Below are 26,485 nucleotides of genomic sequence, written 5' to 3'. Positions count from 1 at the left end.
CCGCTATAGAATAACTTATCAGCCAAGTCTTACTGTTTTTAAAACAAATTAACATCCTTTTTACTCTAATTATTTTTCAATAGCCAAACTCCGACCAACATTTGCCTTATTAGGAGCAGCGAATCTGGGCTTTAGTCCACAGACAATAAGGCTAGCCACTGTCATAAATTTAGCAGAGAATGCAGTGTTTTGCAGTTGTTATATGATAAAGCTAATAAGGGACAGCCATGTAGCAGGGTTTGCCTTGCACATGTGTGTTGCTTACAATGTATGATAAATTCCATGATTATTACCATTTGTACAGTGAGCTGTTTTAATGCAATAAAAAGAGACAGTCTACTCCAGAATGTTTATTGTTTAAAAAGGTAGATAATCCCTTTATTACCCATTCCCCAGTTTTGCATAACCAACACAGTTATATTTATACACATTTTACATCTGTGGTTACCTTGTATCTAGGCCTCTGCACACTGCCCCTTATCTCAGTTCTTTTGACAGACATGCATTTTAGCCAATCAGTGCAAACTCATAGGTAACACGGTGTTATATATATGGCACACATGAACTCTTACTGTCTAGCTGTGAAAACCTGTCAAAGTGCAGTGCAATATCAAGATAACAAAGCAAATTTGATTATAAAAGTAAATTGGAACCTATCTGAATCATGAAAGTTTAATTTTATTAGACTGTCCCTTTAAGGATATATATATTATTTATTTTTTTATTATTTTTATTTTTATTTTAAATATTCTTTATTGGAAATATAAAATTGATACAAGAATTTTATATCAATGATATAATACAAACAACAAAAGTTGAGAGAGAAAAAAATCATCTGACTCTAACAGCAAAATTATGTCATTTAATGAGAATTGTGACAAAGGCACGATTCCAAGTTTGTCAATATCTATATCAGAATTCTTGTCTGTAGCCTTTCCATGTTTTCAGTTTTTAAACATATGAGCATTTACTGTTTAATATTTTTATAAAGCTGTTTCTAATCTACAATAGTAGATTATTTTCTTTTATATAATAGAGAGCATTTCAAAATGTATTACCATTTTTAATGCATTTTTTTTAAAGAGTTTCTGGCAAATCACACTGTTACTGTATTATAACATTTGAAAAATCCAAGAGATCATTTGGAAATCTCCTCCCCCACTCAGTACAACCCAGACAGAATCTACCCAAGCAGCAAGTTCTTCTCTCAGCTGTTGAGAGCTTGTTGCAATGAGTTCTCAACCCTCATTCCTTCTCTACCTTCCTACTGTTACTGAGCTGTAACCTGAGATGTTTCAGGGCAGATCTAAAGAAAGCTACCAGTGCCTTCCTTCTCTTTTCAAGCATTTTCAGTCATTTACCAGTCAGCTAACTGCACAGAAAAGCAGCCAAGAATTACAGAAGTCAAACTAAATTTGTCACCAGCCTTGCATGACACCACTGGGAACAAGATCAGGTCAAACACAGGGATTTACTATGCCCAAAGTGAATCTGTATAGCTTGTTACATTAGCTTTATTGATGCTAATGAATTGTATCCTGGTTGTATAGAAATGGGTGCAGGTCTGTCTCATTGATGTTCAGAGAACTAAAAAGGTGGATTTCTATTTTTGACCCATCACTGGAATACCTAGGATTTATTTTTATGGACAGAAGGATTAGCTGCATTTTTGACATCTAAGAAGTGCACAGGTTCCCCCTGTGTGGGCATAATCTGCACAAAATAAGTCTTCTGCTATGGATCTATCTAAAGGTTTATTACTACTCTTTGTTTGCGGCTTCTATCTCAGCATGGGGACTGTTGCCACAGGGAACCATAACAAGGCACAAAGCCAGACCACTGTCCAGCCATCTGTCCCTCCCTCACCAGGACCCACGGAGTCACTGGAAGATGAGGCAGATAACCAAGAAAATATATTGTCACAGGTAATGTAGCCAGCTATATGTGTGTGTGTATGTGTGTATATATAATATACTTTCATTATTTATTTTGTCCCCTTTTCCTCTAACTCTATTCTGAAATTGAGAGCTTTTCCATTATAGTTAGAAATAGAAGTGCAGAATACTGTTATATGTCACACAGCCATTGGCTGCACTCTTTAGTGACTTATTTATAACTGTCCCAATTTGGCCACGGCAGACAAGGTAACCTAAGTTACAACATGGCAGCTCCCATCATTTTATAGACACTAAGATTTTAAACCTATTTTTTCAATATTTAAACATCTAATAAAACTTTTAAAAAAAAATACATCTTCATGTTATTTTAAGACTTTTTTTAATGCATCATTCTATCTAGCATTTATTTAGTGTTTAATGTCCCTTTAAGAGCTAACTTTTTAATTATTTTACTATGTGGGGATATATAGCTGATTTATCAGAGCTTATTTTAAGACATTTGTATGAAGTTTTGTATTTGCTTTAAAGCAACACCCAAGGGCACAGTACTGCAAAAAGGTCTGCATACAAAATACATTATTTTAAAGCATTTACGCTTGTATTTGTTAGTAACAGTTATACAGTTTTGCAGTTCATAGACATACCCTTTGAAAAGTCTTTTATATGATCAATTATGGATGGATATAAATAAACTCAATTTTTAGAGTTAAATGATAGGAAAAAAGGACAAAAAATAAAGTGACATATTTTAACTATGCATAATTATGCAATTTATGGGGAATTTGGGAATCATTAAATTTCAATATTAATCACCTGAATACACTTTGGTGGCAGAAATATGATTTGTACCTAAGGTGACATTCAGTCACAATGTCACATATTGAAATGACAATATAATCCATGCTCTTCTTCGTCCCTATGCTACACTGTTTCTGCTTCTCCTGCTCATTTTTGTATCCTCTCTGCATTACACTATCTCGCGTGCCAACGTTTCAGTGGTTTTCAACTGCAGTCCAAGTACCCTTATAGGCTAAATTCTAAATGGATAATAAAATAATAATGCTCAGTAAAAACAAATTTGATATGTACCTTTATTATGCCTTTTGTGTCCTTATTCAATAATTATCTGTGCAGGAGCAGCAAAGGAGATAAGGTTAACATACCCAAGGGTATGTCCTTGGACTGCCAAACAATACCAATTTTGCACTTTTTTGACTGTTTTTAAATATTTTAAAACTTTTTTATTTCTATACAGATATGTTGCATTGCAGTGCCTAATTGCTAATATGTTAAACAATGAAAGAGAGAGACACTTGAAAATTCTGCAGAGAGAATATAAAAAAAAAACTTTATTATTTAATTGTTAAAAATTTCAAGCGACATTATAAAGCAAAAAAGTACAGGCTGTAAAAGTCATTGCATTGGTGTCTTGAACTTACTATGTGTTTAACCCCAGAAAAACGATAAACACATAAAGTCCTGTTTAGAAGCCGCAAGCATTGTATCTCTCACAAATGATATTGCTGGTCAGCCAATCAGAAGCAGCAGTCGCAGAACCCCATCAATCACCATCTGTGTTCTGCTTGGGGCCCCTAAATGTGGGACATTAACTATTTAAAGGGATATTAAACCCAAAGAAATTCTTTCATGATTCAGATAAACCTTGCAATTTTAAGTAAATTTCTAATTTACTCATATTATTAATTTTTCTTCGTTCTCTTGCTATATTTATTAGAAAAATAAGGCATATAAGCTAAGGAGCCAGCCAATTTTTAGTTCAGTCCCTGGACAGCACTTGTTTATTGGTGCTGTCCAATCAGCATGGACAACAAAGGTTGTGAACCAAAAATGGGTCAGCTTCTAAACTTACATTCTTGCTTTTTAAATAAAGATAGCAAGAGAATGAAGAAACAATGATAATAGGAGTACATTAGAAAGTTGCTTAAAATTGCCTGCTGTATCTGAATCATAAAATAAAAAAATTGGGTTCAGTGTCCCTTTTTACTCTTTTGTTGAGGTTAAACACAGTAAGCTCAAATCACTAGCACAAAAAGTTACATATTTCAGTAAATGTATTAGTTTGTCCCTTTAAAAATGTTGTTTGTCTATCAGAAATAGAATCAGAAAGTGAATCTTTTTTGATTGATTCATCTGTGGTCCGATATTGAAATAATTCAAATCTAGTTTGTTTGGAGCACCTGAGGACTTGAGTTGAAAAACACTGCCCTCTAGTTACTAATATTGGAATGACATGTCAAACCTTTATTTTATGCTAATTAACCTTTGATGGCTTTTTTTTTTTACTAATTTTTAATATTTATGTGAAAGTCTGCACATAGGAGCAATATAGTTGGGAGAATAGAGAATTTGGAGGGATATTTCTAATTAATTTGCTTCTCCCTCTGTGATTTCCCTATCTTGTATACCTTATATCTGTGTTGCAGACTACATGCATTTATTTACATTCATTTCATTTTCCAGCATATTTTTTAATGGAAAACTGCATTAATTTGCTTATCAGCCTTCTGCAGAGCTTTGCTGAACTTCTCTGTATGCAGTTTAATCTATGCACTGCTTAAGCAAGCAGTTTTTAGAGTATCCTGAACATGGTGATAATGCCTTTTATTTGCATATATACCTAATTATTTAAATCTGAAGCAAAGAGCTCTAAAGAATAATGTAGTTTACTAAGGGTCAGATTACAAATGGAGCGCAAAATATCGCTTTCGTGAGGGCGATATTTGCGCTCCACTTAGTCATACTTGTGCACGCAAATGTGCTCTGGTATTACAAGTTAGGTAGGTGCAATGCGAATGCGACCTCATGTTTGCATTGAACTGAAGCATTGCACTCACGAGAGCAGGCTTCTATAGGCTCCGATAGGAGCCTCTTCTCATGCCATGACACGGCATGAGAACCTAGCGCATCATAAGGGGTAAGTTGGGCAGCAAATAAAAATATATATGTATTTAAATATATGCATATGTTTATGTGCATATATACATATTAACACACACACATACACACATACATATATATTTATAGAGAACACACAGTTCCCATAGACTGCAATGTAAAGGTGTTTTTTTTTCTAACACCCCACACCCACTCACTTTAGCCCCTTATAACTGCCTCATACAGTTAATTTACTAAAAAATAAAGAACACTACACTGAAATTAATTTTCTGAGCGCTAATTGCTACTGTAAGCTCGCGGTAGCAATAACTAGCCACTTGTAATGTCTGGTTATTTATTGCACGCAATAAATTAGCGCTCCTCTTGTAATAAAGCCCTAAATGGGTAAATGTGTGGCCCAAATACTGGTACAGAATCTCTTGCATTTAGTAAAGGAACATTAACATTCCAAATTGAAATGTACATACATATATTTTAGTATTAAAAAGAACAAAAGCATTTTTGCAATACACATTTCAGCTGTTCAAAAATAGTTCTAGTAAAATGAATCACTGTTTAAGCAATAGCTGTGCATGAAGCTTGTGCATGTATGGCTTGTGCACCTGCATTTAAACACTCAGAGCATAAATTGTGTTGGTAATAACACCTTAAGCATCATCACTGATTAAAAGGACAGGGAAGCCAAAATTAAAGTTGCATGACTCAGATAAGGCTTGATATTTTAATGGGATTCAGATTCAGAATTTTAAGCAACTTTATAATTTACTCCTATTATCAATTTTACTTTGTTCTCTTGGTATCTAGATTTGAAAAAGCAGGAATGTTAGCTTAGCAGCCAGACCATTTTTTTGTTCAGCACCCTGTATAGCGCTTGCTTATTGCTGGTTAAATGCAGTCAACAGTCAGCAAGCGCTACCCAGGTGCTGAACAAAAAATGGGCCGGCTGCTAAGCTTACATTCCTATACTGTAAAAACCTAATCACTGAAGGGGGCGCTCAAGATGCAGTATAATCAATAATCTAGAACAAAAGTATATATGATGTAGCAATATTAAGCTATCTTAGATGAGTATATACACAATAAAGGCAGAATACAGTAAATTCTTAAATGCTATAGTGAAAATTCACTTGCAATTATGAAAAATTAGACAGTCCTTTATACGTTCTTCAAAAGGGTAGCGATTGCTGTAGCGGCTGCCTCCTCCTCACTGGATGGTCCAGGTGGTACTATATAAGATAAAACAGAATGGAGGGGCGCCTCATGTGTGGTATCATCTATTAATCAACAACGAGTAACAGAACAATTGCCAAATGGGTACTCACAAATTAGGAGAGCACACTTATGTGCTGGTAGGGGCGGGCTGCAGAATTAGAAAGGTGTGAAAGCTCACCCACTTGAAGGCGCTCTTGGCGTAAGGTGGTGGTGCTATAGGGGAGACAAGAAATACGGGCACCACATGTGCAGACTATTAATGGTACAACCACAACAGATTCCTTAATGTGGAGGGTACTCACATATTCCCAGAGCACACCAATGTGCTTGTAGAAGCAGGCTGCAGATTGATAGAGGTGTAGCAGCTCACCCAAACTCTAGGTACGTTGATATTGGTGATACTTTTGTATGATAATGTGTTCCCTCAGGTGCTGGGCTGGTCTCTCATAGGTGAACAATGGCAGATGATGGGTAGAAATGAATCCACTCAAAGGATAAAAGATGTATCCAAATTTATTTAAAAAAACATAAACGTTTAAAAACAACAGCACAATGATTGCTGATGAGAGTGGATAACAGGGTGTCCAATAATCACCCAATCATGCAACGCGTTTCACGGTTCACAGACCGTTTCATCAGGCATATAAAATCATAATAAATCATGCTACCCTTCACTGCCTTATATACCTCACTAATGAACAGAACAAAACACCTCTTTATGCTGGAGAATGATTGATGTGGTACACCTGTGTGGGTGAATCCAAATCACTGGCCTAGAGGTGAAGTAACCCTCTTGACTCTGTAAACACTCGCCTATGTTTGCATTTATTAATCTATTCTTTGCAGTACAATTATCTGATAGAATAAACTTCATAACTAATCATTGTTATTAAAAAGCTCCAAACTGGTGAACATGTAAATAAGTTCCCTTACTGGGATAGATGTTCCCTCCCACCCCTTTTATTTTACACATTTGAGGTGGTATAACCTTTCCAAAGATTTTTTGGGAGTCTGTATTTAACAACACTATGTAATGAAAAGTTATATCGAAATTCATGTCAATTTAAATATTTACTTCAATTTGTCTGGTTTAAACTACTAGTAGCAACTAAAACTGTATAATTCCTACTTTGTTATGAAAACATATAGATCGTGTAGAGGTTCTATGTTGTTATTTACAAGCCTGAACACTCCTATTCTATTGGTCAAAGCTGCTATGTGGGCTGTGGCCGCATGACGTGGAGGCCGACCGCCACCACCCACTAGTTACCCAGAACCAGTAATTGTTCATATTGTCATTTGACAGGGTGCCGTCTGTGGTAGACGCCCCCTGAGTCTCTAGAGTTTGACAGTCTACTTTGAAGCCGTCTCAGCGGTCCAGCTGAAGTTCCGTTTACACTCCCCAATTTCAACGGCCAAAAAGCCCTTCTTATAGAAGTATAGAGATCGTCAGCCTCGCAACCGTAGTTGCGGAAATATCTGATTTGTATGCAATGGTAACCCAACGGAGGACCTGCTTACAGTTTTCCTCAAAAGTGGGTGTGTGTGTAGCCTGGCCAATCACTTTCTTAATCCAGATTGCAGTTTTCCTCAAAAGTGGGTGTGTGTAACCTAGCCAATCACTCTCTTAGTGCGAATTAGTTTGTGATTGGCTGACATGTCAGTGTGTGCATAGCGATTGTTGCGATACTCGCAACAGTGTCACTCAAGTTCTTTATTGTAGAATGTATTATATTGTTTGTATGGATCGGGAGTAAGTGATTTTCCTTTTTTACTAAGTGTGTGTTACAATATTATTGTCGTTTCTTAAATCGCTATATAATGAACTTTGTGTCTTATGTTTTTATTCGCCGGCATTTGTTTCATTCTCTGGCTAATCGTCTACCACAATCTTTATATAATACAGTACATGGCCTAACTTAACCAAATAACATTTCTAAATTCTTATTAAGTTTACAAGTGAGTATATTCTTAATAACTGGTATATGTCCAGGGGGATATGATTGATTCCAAGAGAACATAAGATGCGTTATGCAATATAGAATAATAGATGATAGACTAACCCTATAAAGTGAAATGTGAGGTATGGTGAATGTGCATAGAATGTGATCGTGCTAAAATGATGAAGAAAAAACGGGGAAATACTGGGGTGAAAGAAAGATAACCTAGTTAACGAATTAATAAAATGGACTGGAAGGGAAGATGAATCTGTGAGAGGTTGAACGGGAAATAGCTTAAAATAATAATGGATTGTAATCTAATCTCATAGCTCTACTCATGAAAAATTTATGGTGATAAATTTATAGTGATAATCTGGAAGATCTTATTGGGAAAAAAATCTATTAAAAGGGTAATTGGATATAAAATCTATCACAGGGATATCATAATAATGGGTGCCAGGACCGGGGAACAAAGGTGATAGACTATATGAAAAATAATGAATAATAAAAAGTAAGACTAAAGGGGTGACTAAAATGCATAGAGGGGTGAACTAAACTAAAAGGCTGCCAAATCAATAACTTCATTTAAGCCAGAGGGAAACAGGGACTGGAATTTGTAAATCCAATATGTTTCCCTCTGGCGCAAACGGGTGTACCTATTATAACCTATTTTGAGAGGGATGTGTTCGAGTGGAGTGATAGAAAAGGTGTGTTTATGTCCATAATGTTGGATGGTGCTGTGTCTTGAAATACTATGTTTGAGTGATTGTTTTTTGATATTTCTTAAGTGCTCACTCCATCTCGTGCGTATCTTCCTGCAGGTGCGGCCCAAATACTGAAGGCCACATCTGCAGGTCAATACGTAAATAACATAATCTGTGCCACAATCTATCCTATTCTTAATGGTGAATACTTCCCCTGTCGTATGACATTGCACAAATGTTTGTCCATGTGTTATATACCTACACATATGGCAACGTGCTTTGTTACACCTGAAAGCTCCTATCTTAAAATTCTTGTTTATATTAAATGTAGGCTGGTGTATACGATTTCTCTTGGAAATCACAACTTTACTTGGGGCCAGTTTTTGTTTCAAGGTCGGGGCTCTTCGGAATACTACACGTGGATTCCTAGTGATACTATGTTTAAGAATTGGGTCTTTCATTATAATAGGCCAGTGTTTTTTCAAAGTTTTCTTTATATAGGTATGTTGTGAATTAAATTGTGTAATGAAAAGTGGTTCCTTGGGATTGTTATTAGGTGATATGGTCGAATTTTGATATTTAGGGTTAAGGATATTCTGTCTATCAGCATTCCTTGCCTTCAGAAAGCTGTCTTCTATTAATTGGGCAGGATAGCCTTTTTCTTTAAATTTCTGACTGTTGATCATATCGGGTTAGAGTGCTACAATTCCTTCTAATCCGCCTAAACTGACTGTAGGGGATGTTGGTCTTCCAGCTGTTGAGGTGATTACTTGAAAAGTATAAGAAGTTGTTGCTATCAACCTCTTTAAAAAAGGTGGAAGACACAACTTCCCCCACAGTATTCCATTCAAGACAAACGTCCAAAAACTCTATTTTTTCATTCTGTATGTTGTATGTGAAGGAGAAGCCCATATTATTTGAATTTAGATGGTTCACAAATTATGTAACTTCACCTGTGGTGCCTTCCCAAATGAAAATGAGATCGTCGATGTACCGGCCATAGAATATAAGGTTTGCCTCCCAGTTAGTGTTGTAGATGTACATGTCTTCAAAAACGCCCATGAAGAGGTTAGCAAAACTGGGGGCAAACCTGGTACCCATGGCCGTACCCTTAATTTGTAGGAAGAAGTCATCCAAAAATTGAAAATAATTGTGTGATAAATGTGTTGGATGCAAATCATAATGAATTCTTGTTGAATAGAAGGTAAATATATATCATTTTCAAGGTGATGTTTAATGGCATTAAGCCCCAACGTATGATCTATATTAGAATAGAGTGCCCCTACATCGCACGTCAGCCAGAGGGTGCATTCTTTCCTTTTGACATTTTTGAGCTTATTTAATAGGTCTGTGGTGTCTTTAATATAAGACGGTAACTTCATAACGTATTTCTGCAAAAGTAAATCGATAAATTCAGAGAGACGGTCAGTGGGGCTATTGATTCCTGAAATTATAGGTCTTCCTGGCGGTTTTATTCGACTTTTATGTATTTTTGGGAGGTGATAGTAAAATGGAATACTGGGGTGGTCTGGTAAGAGATATTGTTTTTCCTTTTTGTTTAAAATTCCTTTATGGAAACCGTCTAAGATTAGATTTTTGAGAATTTTACAGAATTTTAATGTAGGGTCACTATCTAGTTTCCTATAATACTCTGTGTCGAGTACTATACGTTTGGCCTTTGTAATATAGTCAGGATAATCCTGTAGGACTATCCCGCCGCCTTTGTCCGCTTGACGTATTATTAGATTTTTATTTTCCATCAGGCTGTTAAGGGCTTTCTGTTCATTAGGCCAGATATGTCCAAGTTTACTTTTACCATTTATTTTAGCCTTTTTATGCTGTATATAGGCTAGTTTATTCAGGTCATCTAACACCAATTGCTGGAAGAGATCAATATATGATCCTTCCTCTCTCGGAGGATTAAAAGTGGACCGGGGTGCAAGATCAGTATGCACGATCTGTTCAAATAGATCGTTTGCTAAATTGGTGGTGTCATTATAAACTATCTGTGTTGGATTTCTAGGGTCCATTGCATTAGTTAAGATTGGTGTGCCATCTAGTTTATGTTTTCTTTGTTCTTTAGCTGCAAAATATCTCTGTAATGAGAGTTTCCTAATAAATGCATTTATATCAACAAAAAGATTGAATAAATTAGGTTGATGTGGGGGGCAATAGGACAGACCTCTACCTAGAATTCTGATCTCGTCATCAGATAGAGTATGTGAAGATAGGTTAAATATGCCATCTTTTAATCTCTGAAGCTTTGCTTTTTTGAGGGTGTGCCCTCTCCCTCTCCTCCCTCGTTTGGAAATGATCTTTTTTGTGGTTCAGGGTTACCTTCATTTTGTCCCATAATGCGGCTAATGGTCTGTCCCCTAAAAAATGATTTCCAGCAGAGGTGGAAGGTCTTTCTTGTGATATGTTTTGTTGTTCCATTGGTCTATTAGATGGAATGTCATCATTGTGTGATAAGGCATCATAGCGGTTTTGTGTAGAAATAGTGTATTGGTTATGAGAGGCATTACTACGTGTATTATTGTATTCTCCCTGATTCCTATAGTTGTGGTTCCTATTGTCTCGTCCCTGATGAGTAATCTCAATTGGTCTATTGTGGTGTCCTGGACGGTGATAGTTATTTACTCTATGGTTATATGTGTGGGGAACCATGTTATTATAGTTCAAATTGTATGCTGTTCTATTCTCATGGAGATGAGCTTGTGGTCTAAAAGACTGTTGTGATTTTTGTCGATTGTACTGTGAATGATTCACCCAATTGTCCTGTGTATCCCAGCTGATGGTGTTCCGATCAGTCTTAAAATTATTATTCTCATTGTAGTTCTGGGGTGTACGTGGTGTGTGTTGATTTTGTCTATCAAAATAATGGCTATTAGAACTAGACTTTCTTTGATGGTGCGGGGTCCAATTTTGACTGTCACTGGATCTATTGTTCCTTCTATTGTTTCTATTGTGTGCCCCCTTCTAATTGTCGTTTTGATTCTCATTTACTTCAGTGTTATCCTTCTTATTATATGTATAGACAATCCCTTTATTATAGTCCTCCTCATCTCTTGCTAATTTGGAATTCTTCCTAGCAATTAGCTCTTTTTGATATTCATCTGATGATTGAATTGCTTGATTATTGAGTCTAGTGTAATCAGAGTGTCCTTTCAACTTATCAAGTTCCATTTTCGATTTCTTTGGCAGTGTCATCTACTAGTTGTTGTCTATCGTTGATTAGAAGATCAATAAGTTGAAAGGAACAGTTATCTAGGATAGCAAACCATTTTTCCAAAAGAGTAGTGTCATTTTTGAAGGAGCAATTTTTAAAAACTCTCAAACCTCTTGGGATTTGTTTTTTATCTCTATATTTTTTTAAAGTATCTAAATCCCACCAGTGTCTATTTTCCGTCTTTAACAGACCCTCTAAGCTGGAAAATAGGCTTTCTATAGACATATCTGTTGGCAGTTGTGTGGAGCCCTGGTTCAGGTTATTTTCTTGGGCGACCCTTCTAGAGGATCTTTCTGATACAGATAACATACTGCTGGTTAAAGGCTACTCCCCTTGATATCTAAATAAGATAAAGATAACTATACTGTAAAAACCTAATCACTGAAGGGGGCGCTCAAGATGCAGTATAATCAATAATCTAGAACAAAAGTATATATGATGTAGCATTTTACGCTTACATTCCTGCTTTTTAAAATAAAGATACTAAGAGAACAAAGAAAAAATGATAATAGGAGTAAAATATAAAGTTCCATGCTCTATCTGAAAAATGAAAGAAAAAAATTGGGTTCAGTATCCCTTTAAGTCACTTTTAAATTCACTTCTATTTTCAAATGTACTTTGTTTCCTTGATATCCATTGTTGAAAAAGTCTATGCACATATCTTACACTATTGGGAGCTAGCTGGTGATTTGTCTTTTCTGATTGTTTTCCACTAGCTCTTCCTTCAGCAAGGTTATCAAGGGAATGAAGCAATTTTGATAAAATAAGTAAATGTAAAGTTTTAAAATTGTATGTTCTATCTTAATCCTGAAAGAAAAAGAATGGGTTTTATGCCCCTTTAAGGTAGTCCTCCTCTGGGATATATTCTTTTAAGATAAAGGGATACTTTAATGCAGGGTGTTTCAAACCAGTCCTCATACCCCCCTAACAGGCCAGATTTGAGTCTGAGGACAGTTTTTAAAGCCCCTGATCTAATGCAATGCTAACATGCTTAATATGATAGAGCAGATTATTAATGCACAAATGCTTACTGATATCTATGTGTTTAACGACTCCCCCACACAAGGGGTAAACACATAGTTAAAGGGATACTAAACACTTTTATGTAAAAATTGTGCATGTCCTAAACTTAGGTTTTTGGTCTCCTTAGGGACAGTGGGACAAGCACAATTTTTTACACAAAATCAGACCTGGTTAGGCACTGCAATGCATTCAAGAGTTGCATACTTGTGTAGCCAGTAATCACCAGTCTTGTCCTACCCAAAACTGACTCAAGAGAATCTCTGGTGCTTTGCAGGTCCCAAGTGGTGGGGTTTATAAAACATAGAAGTGCAGGGTTGCAAAATGACATGCTCTAACAAATTAAACGCTTAACGACAACCGAAGTACAGGATACATTGGGTGACTTTAAGGGTTTAAGCTTTTATGGTTCAGACAGAGCTCTTTTTATTTTACTTCTGTTATGAAAATTAGTTTGTTCATTTGGTATTATTTGTTAAATGCATACCTAGGTAGGCTCAGGACAGGCAATACACTACTGGGCACTAGCTAGTGATTGGTGGTTATGCACATATGTATCTTGTCTTTGGCTCACCAAATCTATTCAGCTAGCTAAATGTAGCCACCAATCAGCAAGAGCTACCCAGGTGCTGAACCAAAAATGGGCCTGCTACTAAACTTATATTCCTGATTTCTCCAATAAAGATACCAAGAGAATGAAGAAAATTTGATAATAGAGTAAATTAGAAAGATGCTTAAAATTGCCTGCTCTCTCTCTGAATCATGAAAGAAAACATTTGGGTGTTGTGTCCCTTTAAGCTTACAAGTGCATTCTGCTACTTGGCAGGTGGCATAAACATACAGGTCAGACAACTCACTGAACACCATACCCATAAACCATAAATCAGCAACAACATTACAAGGCACTGACTCAAAAACAACCTTTTATTTCTGTCAGTGGCTGTCAAATTTGCATAATCAGAAACATCTACACCATGTTTAAATTTAAGAAGCTTTTGCTGTTTTACTGGAAGGTTGTAAAGAGAAATTGCAAGCAGATCATCCCTAGGGAGTTGTGAAGTTTGTTTTTTAACAGCTGCCCACTGCAGGGGACTGAGTTGCACAGAAAACCTGAGAGTGCTAGAGCCCATAAGCACATTAGCAATAATGTCAGGAATGCAGCTGGTAGGGTCAGAGGTGGGAAACCTAAATACAGGCACAAAATACAGTTTTGCTGTCATTTCCATGTAGTCAGCACCTCTTGGGAGCTGAAACAAAACAGGCACTGGCTGTAGATAAGCACTTAATCCCCGTAGGCTGCCCTTTCCTACCTAGATCAAAGATGCCCTGAAAATTTTTTTTTTAAATGCTGCTACATCTAGACCTGTCAGCTCACAGTATGAGATTGTGTGACACATTATTTAAGGTCTGTTCTCCAGATCACACTATGAAACAGCAAGATCACACTATAAAGTGGAACATTTGGTTGTCAAAAATGTTCTATGTTATCAACCAGAAATATTGGAAATCTATAAGATTAAATGTATTTGATGCAGCACTTTTGTAAAACTAAAAGAAATAACACTTTTTTTGGAATAGTTAAGTAAATTTATTTACATTCTATTTTGTCAAATCTATCCTGTACCCTGCACTGTACTTACTGCATCTTCTAAATTCAGATTATTTGTTATTAAAGGATAGATTATATTTAGGCTTACCAGAAGTCCCACTTTTACTGGGATTGTCCCGGTTTGGAGGCGCTGTCCCAGTGTCCCACCCAGTTGTTCATTCTGTCCCAGTAGGGTTGCCACCTCCAGGTTTCAAATCATGTGTCTGGGTTTCAGACCACCTGAAACCCAGACACATTATTCAAAATGACTGGACTGTGGCTCTCCAGCATAGCTGAATGCTGGTACTTTGTTACATACAGCCCTGCTTAGCTTAACGTTCGTGTCCTTCAAAGTTTACATTTAGTAATACAGGCTGAGTGAGCAGCATAGGGTTTTTTAATTTTGTAGTACTACTTGGTTTATTTTTCTAAGAATTTAACACCCCCCGACCCTTGATGTCATTGCCATTAATACACCTTTAGGGGAATCATATGGGTATTACTAGGAAGTACAGACAGGCAGGATTTTTGGCCTGGATCTTGCTTTACTTCATGCAGGATAGCATTTTGGCTATAATCTTCCTGCATTATGGTATAGAGTAGCCTCTTAAACAGCTTTAGCAGGTACGTGTTTCTTTTTTTACTTTCATTCAATGTTGTATTTATGCCTTATCAGTATTTGGCTCTGTTCATTAATTAGACACATAAAACACATATTACACTGCAGATATTAAATTGTGAAATTGATAATTACGAGATTGATAATTATGCTTGATGTTTGGCATTATTTAGAATCTGAGATTTAGATTAATGATTTATTTGCCATGACAACGTAATGGTGCCTTTTTCACTAGGGGGTGGTGGTATGGTCTATTTAAACTGTGTGATTCACTTGTGGAAGTGTAGATCATCCACAAAACATTACACACATAAAAGCTACTACTTTAAAAGGACCGGTAATTGCCACGCCCCCTTGACCACGCTCCTGACCACATCCCCACTGGCACCGCACCAGGTGGTCCCAGTTTCACCTCTAAAAATTATGGTAAGCCTAATTATATTCATAAAAAGTACAAGGAATCATTGTTATCTGTTTTGACAGATGGCAACAGAAATTATAGATTTATATTTAATCAATAGCATCTTTTTTAAAGACTTAGTACACTTTTAAAGTTAAAAAGAAATGTATTTAACTCAGTCACTTTCTTAGGAAATATTCAGGTATAGCATAACATGCTGCTATGTGATTTTTATTGTCAAATTCAGTAATAATTAAGAAAACATTTACCATTAATATGCAAATGAACAGCAAATAAATTGCATACTATAGAGATTTTATCTTTCTTTCTTTGGCAGGATTTTTGCAAAATGAGTGCACACTATGAAATATTTTTCAAAGTTGTCAGATCTGTACACCTGTCTCATCGGTGCCGTGACTTAAAGGGACACTGAACCCACATTTTTTTCTTTCATGATTCAGATAGAGCATGGAATTTTAAGCAACTTTCTAATTTACTCCTATTATCAATTTTTCTTTGTTCTCTTGGTATCTTTATTTTAAAAGCAGGAATGTAAATCTTAACAGCCAGCCCATTTTAGGTTCAGCACCATGGATAGCACTTGCTTATTGGAGGCTTACATTTACCCACCAATAAGCAAGCATAACCTAGGTTCTCAACCAAAAATTGTCCGGCTCCTATGCATCACCTGCCTGCTTTTTAAATAAAGATAGCAAGAGAATGAAGAAAAATTGATAATAGGAGTAAATTAGAAAGTTGATTAAAATTTATGCTTGTTCTAAGTCAGCACTTACTCATACAAAACACCTATGTCCCACATCAGGATTTAAAGGGACGTGGTGGTAAAAATTAAACCTTTATGTTTTTGATACAACGTGCAATAAAAAAAATACAGTTTACGTTTATTATCCAATAAAACTCAGTCTTCTTCCATGAAAGCATAGAGCTCCCAACTGACCTGCATATTGTGAGATTGTCATGCAGGGCAGCCCACTCCCCCTTCCCATTTCCTATATAACCATAGCCCAAAACTAACAATTATATTGTAGTTTGCTTTTATTAATAACTCTTTCTGTCACTGTATTTGTAAATTGATTGGAATAAAAAAGAAGAAAAATGTTAAATGTAATAAAAAAAATGAACAGAAGCTACGGAAGTTCATGTTTAAATAATTTATTACCACTTATTGTCCGCCTGTGTAATCACAGTCTCTTAAATTTAAAGTCACCTGAGCACTTGTCAGTTGTCATCACACTTAAAGGGACACTCAAGTCAAAAATAAACTTTCATGATTCAGATAGAGGATGCAATTTTAAACAACATTCTAATTTACTTCCATTAACAAAATGTGCACAGTCTTATTATATTTACACTTTTTGAACATGTGCAGGAATTCACAGAATATACAGTGGGGCAAAAAAGTATTTAGTCAGCCACCAATTGTGCAAGTTCTCCCACTTAAGAAGATGAGTGAGGCCTGTAATTTTCATCATAGGTATACCTCAACTATGAGAGACAAAATGTGGAAACAAATCCAGACAATCACATTGTCTCATTTGGAAAGAATTTATTTGCAAATTATGGTGGAAAATAAGTATTTGGTCAATATCAAAAGTTCATCTCAATAATTTGTTATCTATCCTTTGTTGGCAATGACAGAGGTCAAACGTTTTCTGTAAGCCTTCACAAGGTTGTCACACAGTGTTGCTGGTATGTTGGCCCATTCCTGCATGCAGATCTCCTCTAGAGCAGTGATGTTTTGGGGCTGTCGCTGGGCAACACAGACTTTCAACTCCCTCCAAAGGTTTTCTATGGGGTTGAGATCTGGAGACTGGCTAAGCCACTCCAGGACCTTGAAATGCTTCTTACGAAGCCACTCCTTCATTGCCTGGGCGGTGTGTTTGGGATCATTGTCATGCTGAAAGACCCAGCCACGTTTCATCTTTAATGCCCTTGCTGATGGAAGGAGGTTTGCACTCAAAATCTCACGATACATGGCCCCATTCATTCTTTCATGTACACGGATCAGTCGTCCTGTTCCCTTTGCAGAGAAACAGCCCCAAAGCATGATGTTGCCACCCCCATGCTTCACAGTAGGTATGGTGTTCTTTGGTTGCAACTCAGCATTCTCTCTCCTCCAAACACGACGAGTTGTGTTTCTACCAAACAGTTCTACTTTGGTTTCATCTGACCATATGACATTCTCCCAATCTGCTTCTGGATCATCCAAATGCTCTCTAGCATACTTCAGACGGGCCCGGACATGTACTGGCTTAAACAGGGGGACACGTCTGGCATTGCAGGATCTAAGTCCCTGGTGGCGTAGTGTGTTACTGATGGTAGCCTTTGTTACGTTGGTCCCAGCTCTCTGCAGGTCATTCACTAGGTCCCCCCATGTGGTTCTGGGATGTTTGCTCACTGTTCTTGTGATCATTTTGACCCCACAGGGTGAGATCTTGCGTGGAGCCCCAGATCGAGGGAGATTATCAGTGGTCTTGTATGTCTTCCATTTTCTAATTATTGCTCCCACAGTTGATTTCTTCACACCAAGCTTCTTGCCTATTGCAGATTCAGTCTTCCCAGCCTGGTGCAGGTCTACAATTTTGTTTCTGGTGTCATTCGACAGATCTTTGGTCTTCACCATAATGGAGTTTGGAGTGTGACTGTTTGAGGTTGTGGACAGGTGTCTTTTATACTGATAACAAGTTCAAACAGGTGCCATTAATACAGGTAATGAGTGGAGGACAGAGGAGCCTCTTAAAGAAGAAGATACAGGTCTGTGAGAGCCAGAAATCTTGCTTGTTTGTAGGTGACCAAATACTTATTTTCCACCATAATTTGCAAATAAATTATTTCCCAATCAGACAATGTGATTGTCTGGATTTGTTTCCACATTTTGTCTCCCATAGTTGAGGTATACCTATGATGAAAATTACAGGCCTCTCTCATCTTCTTAAGTGGGAGAACTTGCACAATTGGTGGCTGACTAAATACTTTTTTGCCCCACTGTACATATATGGAAGCGTATTGTGAAACGCGACCATGTCAGGGGCAGTTTGTTATTGTGTTCATCGTTTTCTAAAATATATATGTGATATCAAAACTTATATGAAAATAAATCCAAGGGTTTGGCTAGGGGAGGAGGGATAATACTTTTGGGTTAATATCGGAGCTATCTTATGCTGTAAGTTCAGTGAAGAGAATCACTGCTATTTTACCTGCAACAATAGACAGCTTGGGCCCGATCCGATATGCAGCGTCGCCAGCAAAAGCCGGTGATGCTGAAATTGGCGCTGGTTTGGTATCCTAATATACGGCGTAACATAGAAGTTACGCCCGTATATTTCTGCCGTCGCCCATAGTTTTTTGGGCCATAGGCAGGTATACCAAACCAGCGCAGTTTGGTATCCAATATACAGCGTAAGGACTTACCTGGTGAAAATGGAGAAATCTTACTCCATTTTCACCTCGCCACAAAATGCAGCCGTAGTAAGCCTTACACTGTCTATTGGAGCCCCGTAACTCCCTAAACTAGCTGCAAAATAAACCTAACACCTAACGCATGCGCAATGTCTATCTACCTGTCAACCACGATCCCCCGCCGCAATCCCTAATAAAGTATTTAACCCCTAAACTGCCGCACACAGACCCCGCCGCCACCTACAATAAAAGTATAACCCCCTAATGTGATCCCCCTACACTGTCGCAAGCTACATTACATACCCCCTAAAGTGATTCCCTACCCCGCCGCCATCTATCTTACCTACCCCCTAAAGTGAGTCCCTACCCCGCCGCCATCTATCTTGCCTACCCCCTAAAGTGAGTCCCTACCCCGCCGCCATCTATCTTACCTACCCCCTAGAGTGAGTCCCTACCCCGCCGCCATCTATCTTACCCACCCCCTAAAATGAGTCCCTATCCCGCCGCCATCTATCTTACCTACCCCCTAAAGTGAGTCCCTACCCCACCGCCATCTATCTTACCTACCCCCTAAAGTGAGCTCCTACCCTGCCGCCATCTACCTTACCTTCCCCCTAAAGTGAGCTCCTACCCCGCCGCCATCTACCTTACCTACCCCCTAAAGTGAGCCCCTACCCCGCCGCCATCTATCTTACCTACCCCCTAAAGTGAGCCCTCTACCCCACCGCCATCTATCTTACCTACCCCCTAACGTGAGTCCCTACACACTATTAACTAAATCTCCTTTTTTTACAAAACTGTAGTCTACCTCATTACTTGTCAGGTCAATGTAAACAAGTGCTGACTGTCTGTTTGGGTGTCTGTGTCTGAGTGTGTTTGTGTGTTTCTTTACGTGTCTGCTAGAGTGTCTATATGTGAATCCTTATGTGTGAGTGTGTTTGTGTGTTTCAGTGTATGAGTGTGTCTGTGTGTTTGTATGTTACTACCTTTACAACATTTCCAAGTTTAAATAGACACTCAAGAATAAAGTGCATATACGTTTTAGTCACTTGGTCAAAAATTGCACATGTCAACGGGGGGGGGGGGGGCCCTGATCAATGGTTTAGTCTAGCGGCGGCCCTGGACCTACCTTTCCACTTTCAAAAAATGTTTCTGTGAAGTGTGTCCTACATGATGCCTAAAATGCATCAGAAATGTGTTGGTATCAACACTGACCAGTATTCTGTATGTTAACATGGCTCTTGGTTTAGATTTGGAAGCGTAACCTCATTGGTAAAGAGCGCTGTGCCGTGGGAGGGGGTTCTCACTTTAGCGAGTTGCCGCAGCACAGACAGGGTGAGTTTAGCACCTTTCTTTAATAAGTGATGACTAAAACTACAGTTTATTTTTAGTGATGGTAAATCCTAGCGTTTTTTATAAACGCACGGATTTACCTTCACTTTAAGCTCCAACATATTTGTGAGTTTCATTTAAAAATAGAAAACTACATGTGATTTTTATGTATATGGATTTGCTTTTTTCTCTTTTAGGTATTTTCATGTAGAGCGGGGTGTGGGCAATGCTGGGGGAGGGGAACTATCCTTGATGTGATTAAAGGGTCACAAAAGTTATGCAATTAGGGGTCATGATGCAATCAGCCAATAGGATTGAAGTTCAATCCTATTAGCTGATTGGATCAGCCAATAGGATTGAAGTTCAATCCTATTGGCTGATTGCATCAGCCAATAGGATTGTTTCTACCTTAATTCCGATTGGCTGATAGAATTCTATCAGCCAATCGGAATTCAAGGGAAGCGATCTTGGATGACGTAATTTAAAGGAACATTCATTCTGTTTGAAGACGTCGCCAGAAGAGGATGCTCCGCATCAGATGTCTTGAAGATGGACCCGCTCCACGCCGGATGAAGATAGAAGATGCCGCCTGGATGAAGACTTCTGCCCGTCTGGTATTTTGTTTTACAGGTAATAGAGCTGATTACTTTGGGGCAATGCCCCGCAAAAGGCCCTTTTAAGGGCTATTTGTAATTTAGTATAGGGTATGGCTTTTTATTATTTTGGGGGGCTTTTTTATTTTATTAGGGGGATTAGAATAGGTGTAATTAGTTTAAAAAACTTGTAATTATTGAATTATTTTCTGTAATTTAGTGTGTTTTTTTCGTACTTTAGATAATTTTTTTCAATTGTATTTAATTGTATTTTGTTTAGGTAATTAATTTAATTATAGTGTAGTGTTAGGTGTAATTGTAACTTAGGTTAGGCTTTATTTTACAGGTAAATTTGTATTTATTTTAGCTTGGTAGCTATTAAATAGTTAATAACTATTTAATAACTATTGTACCTAGTTAAAATAAATACAAAGTTGCCTGTAAAATAAAAATAAACCCTAAGCTAGATACAATGTAACTATTAGTTATATTGTAGCTATCTTAGGGTTTATTTTATAGGTAAGTATTTAGTTTTAAATATGAATAATTTAGTGAATGATAGTAATATTTATTTAAATTATATTTAAGTTAGGGGGGTTAGGGTTAGACTTAGATTTAGGGGTTAATAACTTTAGTATAGAGGCGGCGACGTTGGTGATGGCAGATTAGGGGTTAATAAGTGTAGGTAGGTTGCGGCGACATTGGGGGCGGCAGATTAGGGGTTAATAAATATAATGTAGGGTTTGGCGATATTGGGGGCAGCAGATTAGGGGTTCATAAGTATAATGTAGGTGGCGGCGGTGTCTGGAGCGGCAGATTAGGGGTTAATAATATAATGCCGGTGTTGGCGATGTTGGGGACGGCAGATTAGGGGTGTTTAGACTCGGGGTTCATGTTATGGTGTTAGGTGTAGACATAAAAAGTATTTCCCCATAGGAATCAATGGGGCTGCGTTAGGAGCTTTACGCTGCTTTTTTGCAGGTGTTTTTTGCTAGGCGATAGTTTCCAATAACTGTCTGTTGTAAAATGTTAAAATATTGCTTTAGAAAATCTTGCCTTGGCTTTTATTTTACACACAGCTTGCATGCAGTAAATCTACAATACTTTTAGGTCATCGTGACTGGGATTTAACCTTTTGCAACTTCCTGTTAGTTGGAGACCAAGATCTTTTGCTCAGGTTTTTACAAGAACCAGAGGTCCCAAAAATCTTATTTTCAATTATCTCAATTTACAATACAGGTAGAAAACCCTTTATCCAAACTCCTTGGGACCAGAAAAGGTTATGTTTATAAATATTGTACAAATTAATTAAAAATTATCACCAGAATGATTGGTTATGATTACAAAAAAATTGTTAGATGTTTTAGTGGTTTTATTAATTCAAAGAGCGCCTTTTCGATGGACTGGAAAATTCCACCTGAGCTGACATACATTGTTTTTGTACTAGAACTGCATATAATTGGAAGGAAGCCAGTGTTATGTTTGATATAGAAATGTAGTTGTTTTATTTGCAAATGATTCCCATATGTTAGTGTTATGGAATGATTTGTATTTGCCCCTCTTGTGGTAGGATCAATCAAAAGTGGGTTCCCTGATTTCCTTTATCCTGTGGACATACTTTAAATTCCTAAAGTAGAATGTTCTGTTCTCTCTCACCGGAGGTTTAAGAAAGGTAATTCTTGCATCTCAATAAAACAAAACACATTTTAAAACAATAAATATGCAACAGCTTAAATATTTGATTTGTGTTCTGCTTATATATGTAAAGATACATCTGAGAGATTTAGCCAGCATACACTGGATACAACAGGTTTGTGCTTTAGTGTAGGGTAGGGTAATTGTACAGAATTTGTTTATTGAAAATGGGATGCCTGGAATGGAGGTCGAATACCTAACTTGAGGGTTCTTTGACCCAATGAGTTACTGGTAGTGAAAGTACTTGTATGGTGGAACTGGGCTGGGGAAATAGGACAGGCATAGTAAGAATGGTAATATTATGTGATTAATGTTAGTCAATGGGGGGGAAGTTATTATACATATATACAGTATATATATATATATATATATATATATATATATATATATATATATATATATATATATATATATGTGTGTGTGTGTGTTATTATATATATATATGTGTGTGTGTGTGTCTGCCTGTGTTTATATATATAAATATATGTGTGTGTGTCTGCGTGTCTGCATAGTGATCGGAGGTTTATGGAATGTACCATTTACAGATAAAAAAATGTATTTAAATCTGTAAATGGTTCATTCCATAAACCTTAGGTCCGATCACTCTATCCCGACACAACCGTTAGATTTTGTGGGGCCACGTGACCCTGTACATTAAGTTTTTTAATGGAATCCGCCCTATACTTTAAGTGTTGATCATTTGGGATTCACATATTTTTCATATTATTTCAAATTGTCTGGGTTTTTTTTTTTATCCCCATTGTATGTCACCGCGCACATGCGCACTGAAAGCAACTCGCCTGTATAAATCCTAGACCCTCTGATGCCGTGCAAATGCGCGGAATGTGTCGGGAGTGCATGCGCAATAAAGGCTATTCTCCATATAATTCCTCGACCCTTTGTTGCTACTAAAACAGCTGATTTTGAGAGGTTGGGCCACTTGCACATGCACAGTGAGCACCACACACCTCCAACAGCTGATGTCACGTCACCGGAAGTGACGCAGGTCCTGCATTCTTATAAGTCGAGACTTATTTTGGAACACCTGCACTTAAAATAGCGCACAATCTGGTATACAAGTCCATGGTAAACATAAATTACCAGAAAATGTTTAGCCCAGCTAATATCTCTTTTGCGTTCCCTATACTTTCAATGGATAGCACTGCATATAAGTTGTGAGTTTTGTGTAGCGTGCACATAACAGCGCTAAAAGGTGTTGCTTGACTTGAGACCTGAACTAAAGTGTTAGAGCTATAAGAAAAGAATAACATAACACATGTAAATAATATTAAAATAAAGTAAAAAGTATTACACTCATATATACATATTAAATGTAAAATATAACTTTAATATTGAAATGATCTCAAAGGTGTGTATGTATGTATGTGTGTATATTTGTATGTATTTATGTGCGTGTATGTATGTATATGCACACACACACATGTGTATATATATATATATATATATATATTTATGTACATTCAACCATACAAATATACATATATATACTGTATATACACCTTTGAGCCCTTCCCAGTCAAACAACTTGTCATATATCACATTAAAACAATGTAAACACCATTTTATTTGTTTTTAAAATAGAACTAGTTTAAATAACATTGGGTAACATTGTTCTATACTCAGAAAAAAAGTTATTTTATTTTTAAATGGGTAGGGGGGGCTACCAAATGTTAGCGCACACGAGTCTTTTTTTCTTGAGCGAAAATGTTTTACATTTAACTTGTAGTATGAGAACAAGAATGGGAGCGCTATTCATTTAATTTGAGCGGTATTTGCATTCAATAGCGCTAATATTTTTTAACTCTACTTGTAATCTTGCCCTATATCGTTGGTAGTTATGTTCATTTCATTATTATCTTAACTGCTTATTGGAGATAGTATTAATAACTATCTTACCTAAAAACTTTTAATTGTGCATCCTTTCACCGAGATTACGAGTTTTGCGGTAACAGGGGTGCGTTGCTAACGAGCCTTTTTTTTAATGCTCCCTTAAGACAACGTTGGTATTACAGGGTTTTTTTAAACCCGGCATTAGCCACAAAAAGGTGAGCGTAGAGCAAAATTAGCTCCACATCTCACCTCAATACCAGCGTTGCTTACGGTAGTGGTAAGCTGGCAAAACGTGCTCGTGCACTATTTCCCCACAGGAAACAATGGGGCTGAGCCGGCTGAAAAAAAACCTAACACCTGCAAAAAAGCAGCGTTCAGCTCCTAAAGCTGCCCCATTGATTCCTATGGGGAAAGGAATTTTATGTCTACACCTAACATGAACCCCAAGTCTAAACACCCCTAATATTACACTTATTAACCCCTAATCTGCCGTCCACGACATTGTCGACACCTACATTATAATTATTAACCCCTACTCTGCCACTCCGGCCACCTACATTATCCCTATGAACCCCTAATCTGCTGCCCCCAACATCGCCGAACCCTACATTATATTTATTAACCCCTAATCTGCCCCCCCAACGTCGCCGCAGCCTACCTACACTTATTAACCCTTAATCTGCCGCCGCCGCCGCCAATGTCGCCACCACTATAATAAAGATATTAACCCCTAAACCTAAGTCTAACCCCCCCTAATTTAAATATAATTTAAATAAATCTAAATAAAATTACAACAATTAAATAAATTATTCCTATTTAAAACTAAATACTTACCTATAAAATAAACCCTAAGCTAGCTACAATATAACTTATAGTTACATTGTAGCTAGCTTAGGATTTATTTTTATTTTACAGGCAACTTTGTATTTATTTTAACTAGGTAGAATAGTTATTAAATAGTTATTAACTATTTAATAGCTACCTAGTTAAAATAAGTACAAATTTACCTGTAAAATAAATCCTAACCTAAATTACAATTACACCTAACACTACACTATCATTAAACTAATTACATAAACTAACTACAATTAACTACAATTAAATAAACTAAAGTACGAAAAACAACAAACACTAAATTACAGAAAATAAAAAAATAATTACAATTTTTTTAAACTAATTACACCTAATCTAATCCCCTAATAAAATAAAAAAGCCTTCCAAAATAATAAAATTCCATACCCAATACTAAATTACAAATAGCTCTTAAAAGGGCCTTTTGCGGGGCATTGCCCCAAAGTAATCAGCTCTTTTACCTGTAAAAAAAAATACAATACCCCCCCAACATTAAAACCCACCACCCACACACCCAACCCTACTCTAAAACCCACCCAATCCCCCTTAATAAAACCTAACAATACCCCCTTGAAGATCACCCTACCTTAAGACGTCTTCACCCAGCCGGGCACAAGTGGACCTCCAGAGGGGTAGAAGTCTTCATCCGATCCGGGCAGAAGTCTTCATCCAGACAGCATCTTCTATCTTCATCCATCCGGCGCGGAGCGGGTCCATCTTCAATCCAGTCGACGCAGAGCATCCTCTTCAAACGAAGTCCAAGCGAAGAATGAAGATTCCTTTAAATTACATTATACAAGATGGTGTCCCTTGAATTCCGATTGGCTGATAGGATTCTATCAGCCAATCGGAATTAAGGAAGGAAAAATCCTATTGGCTGATCCAATCAGCCAATATGATTGAGCTTGCATTCTATTGGCTGTTCTAATCAGCCAATAGAATGTGACCTCAATCCTATTGAGGTTGGCAGATTAGGGGTTAAAAACTTTATTTGTGTTTGCGATTTGGGGGGGGCTCGGTTTAGGGGTTAATAGGTAGTTTATGGGTGTTAGTGTACTTTTTAGCACTTTAGTTAAGAGTTTTATGTTACGGCGTTAGCCCATAAAACTCTTAACTACTGACTTTTAAATGCGGTAGGAGTCTTGACTGGAGAGGCTGTACCGCTCACTTCTTCCAAGACTCGTAATACCGGCGTTAGGCAAGTCCCATTAGAAAG

The 26,485-nt window shown here is 37.2% G+C and overlaps 1 protein-coding gene across 1 annotated transcript in view; it reads left to right on the top strand.

Annotated features, from left to right (window-relative positions):
- The first annotated feature begins 1,186 nt into the window (after positions 1-1,186).
- The window catches only part of OLFML2B (olfactomedin like 2B), a 204,129-nt gene continuing 178,830 nt past the window's right edge, over positions 1,187-26,485 (top strand). Inside the window, exon 1 of the mRNA XM_053694097.1 lies at positions 1,187-1,925. Coding sequence (XP_053550072.1) covers positions 1,737-1,925 — 189 coding nt within the window. The 5' untranslated portion in view covers positions 1,187-1,736. The remainder of the gene's footprint in view (positions 1,926-26,485) is intronic.

The sequence above is a fragment of the Bombina bombina genome, chromosome 10 (assembly GCF_027579735.1).
Source record: "Bombina bombina isolate aBomBom1 chromosome 10, aBomBom1.pri, whole genome shotgun sequence".
NCBI lineage: Eukaryota > Metazoa > Chordata > Amphibia > Anura > Bombinatoridae > Bombina > Bombina bombina.
Note: the sequence above shows the minus strand (reverse complement) of the source record. Positions and strands in the feature narration are given on the sequence as shown.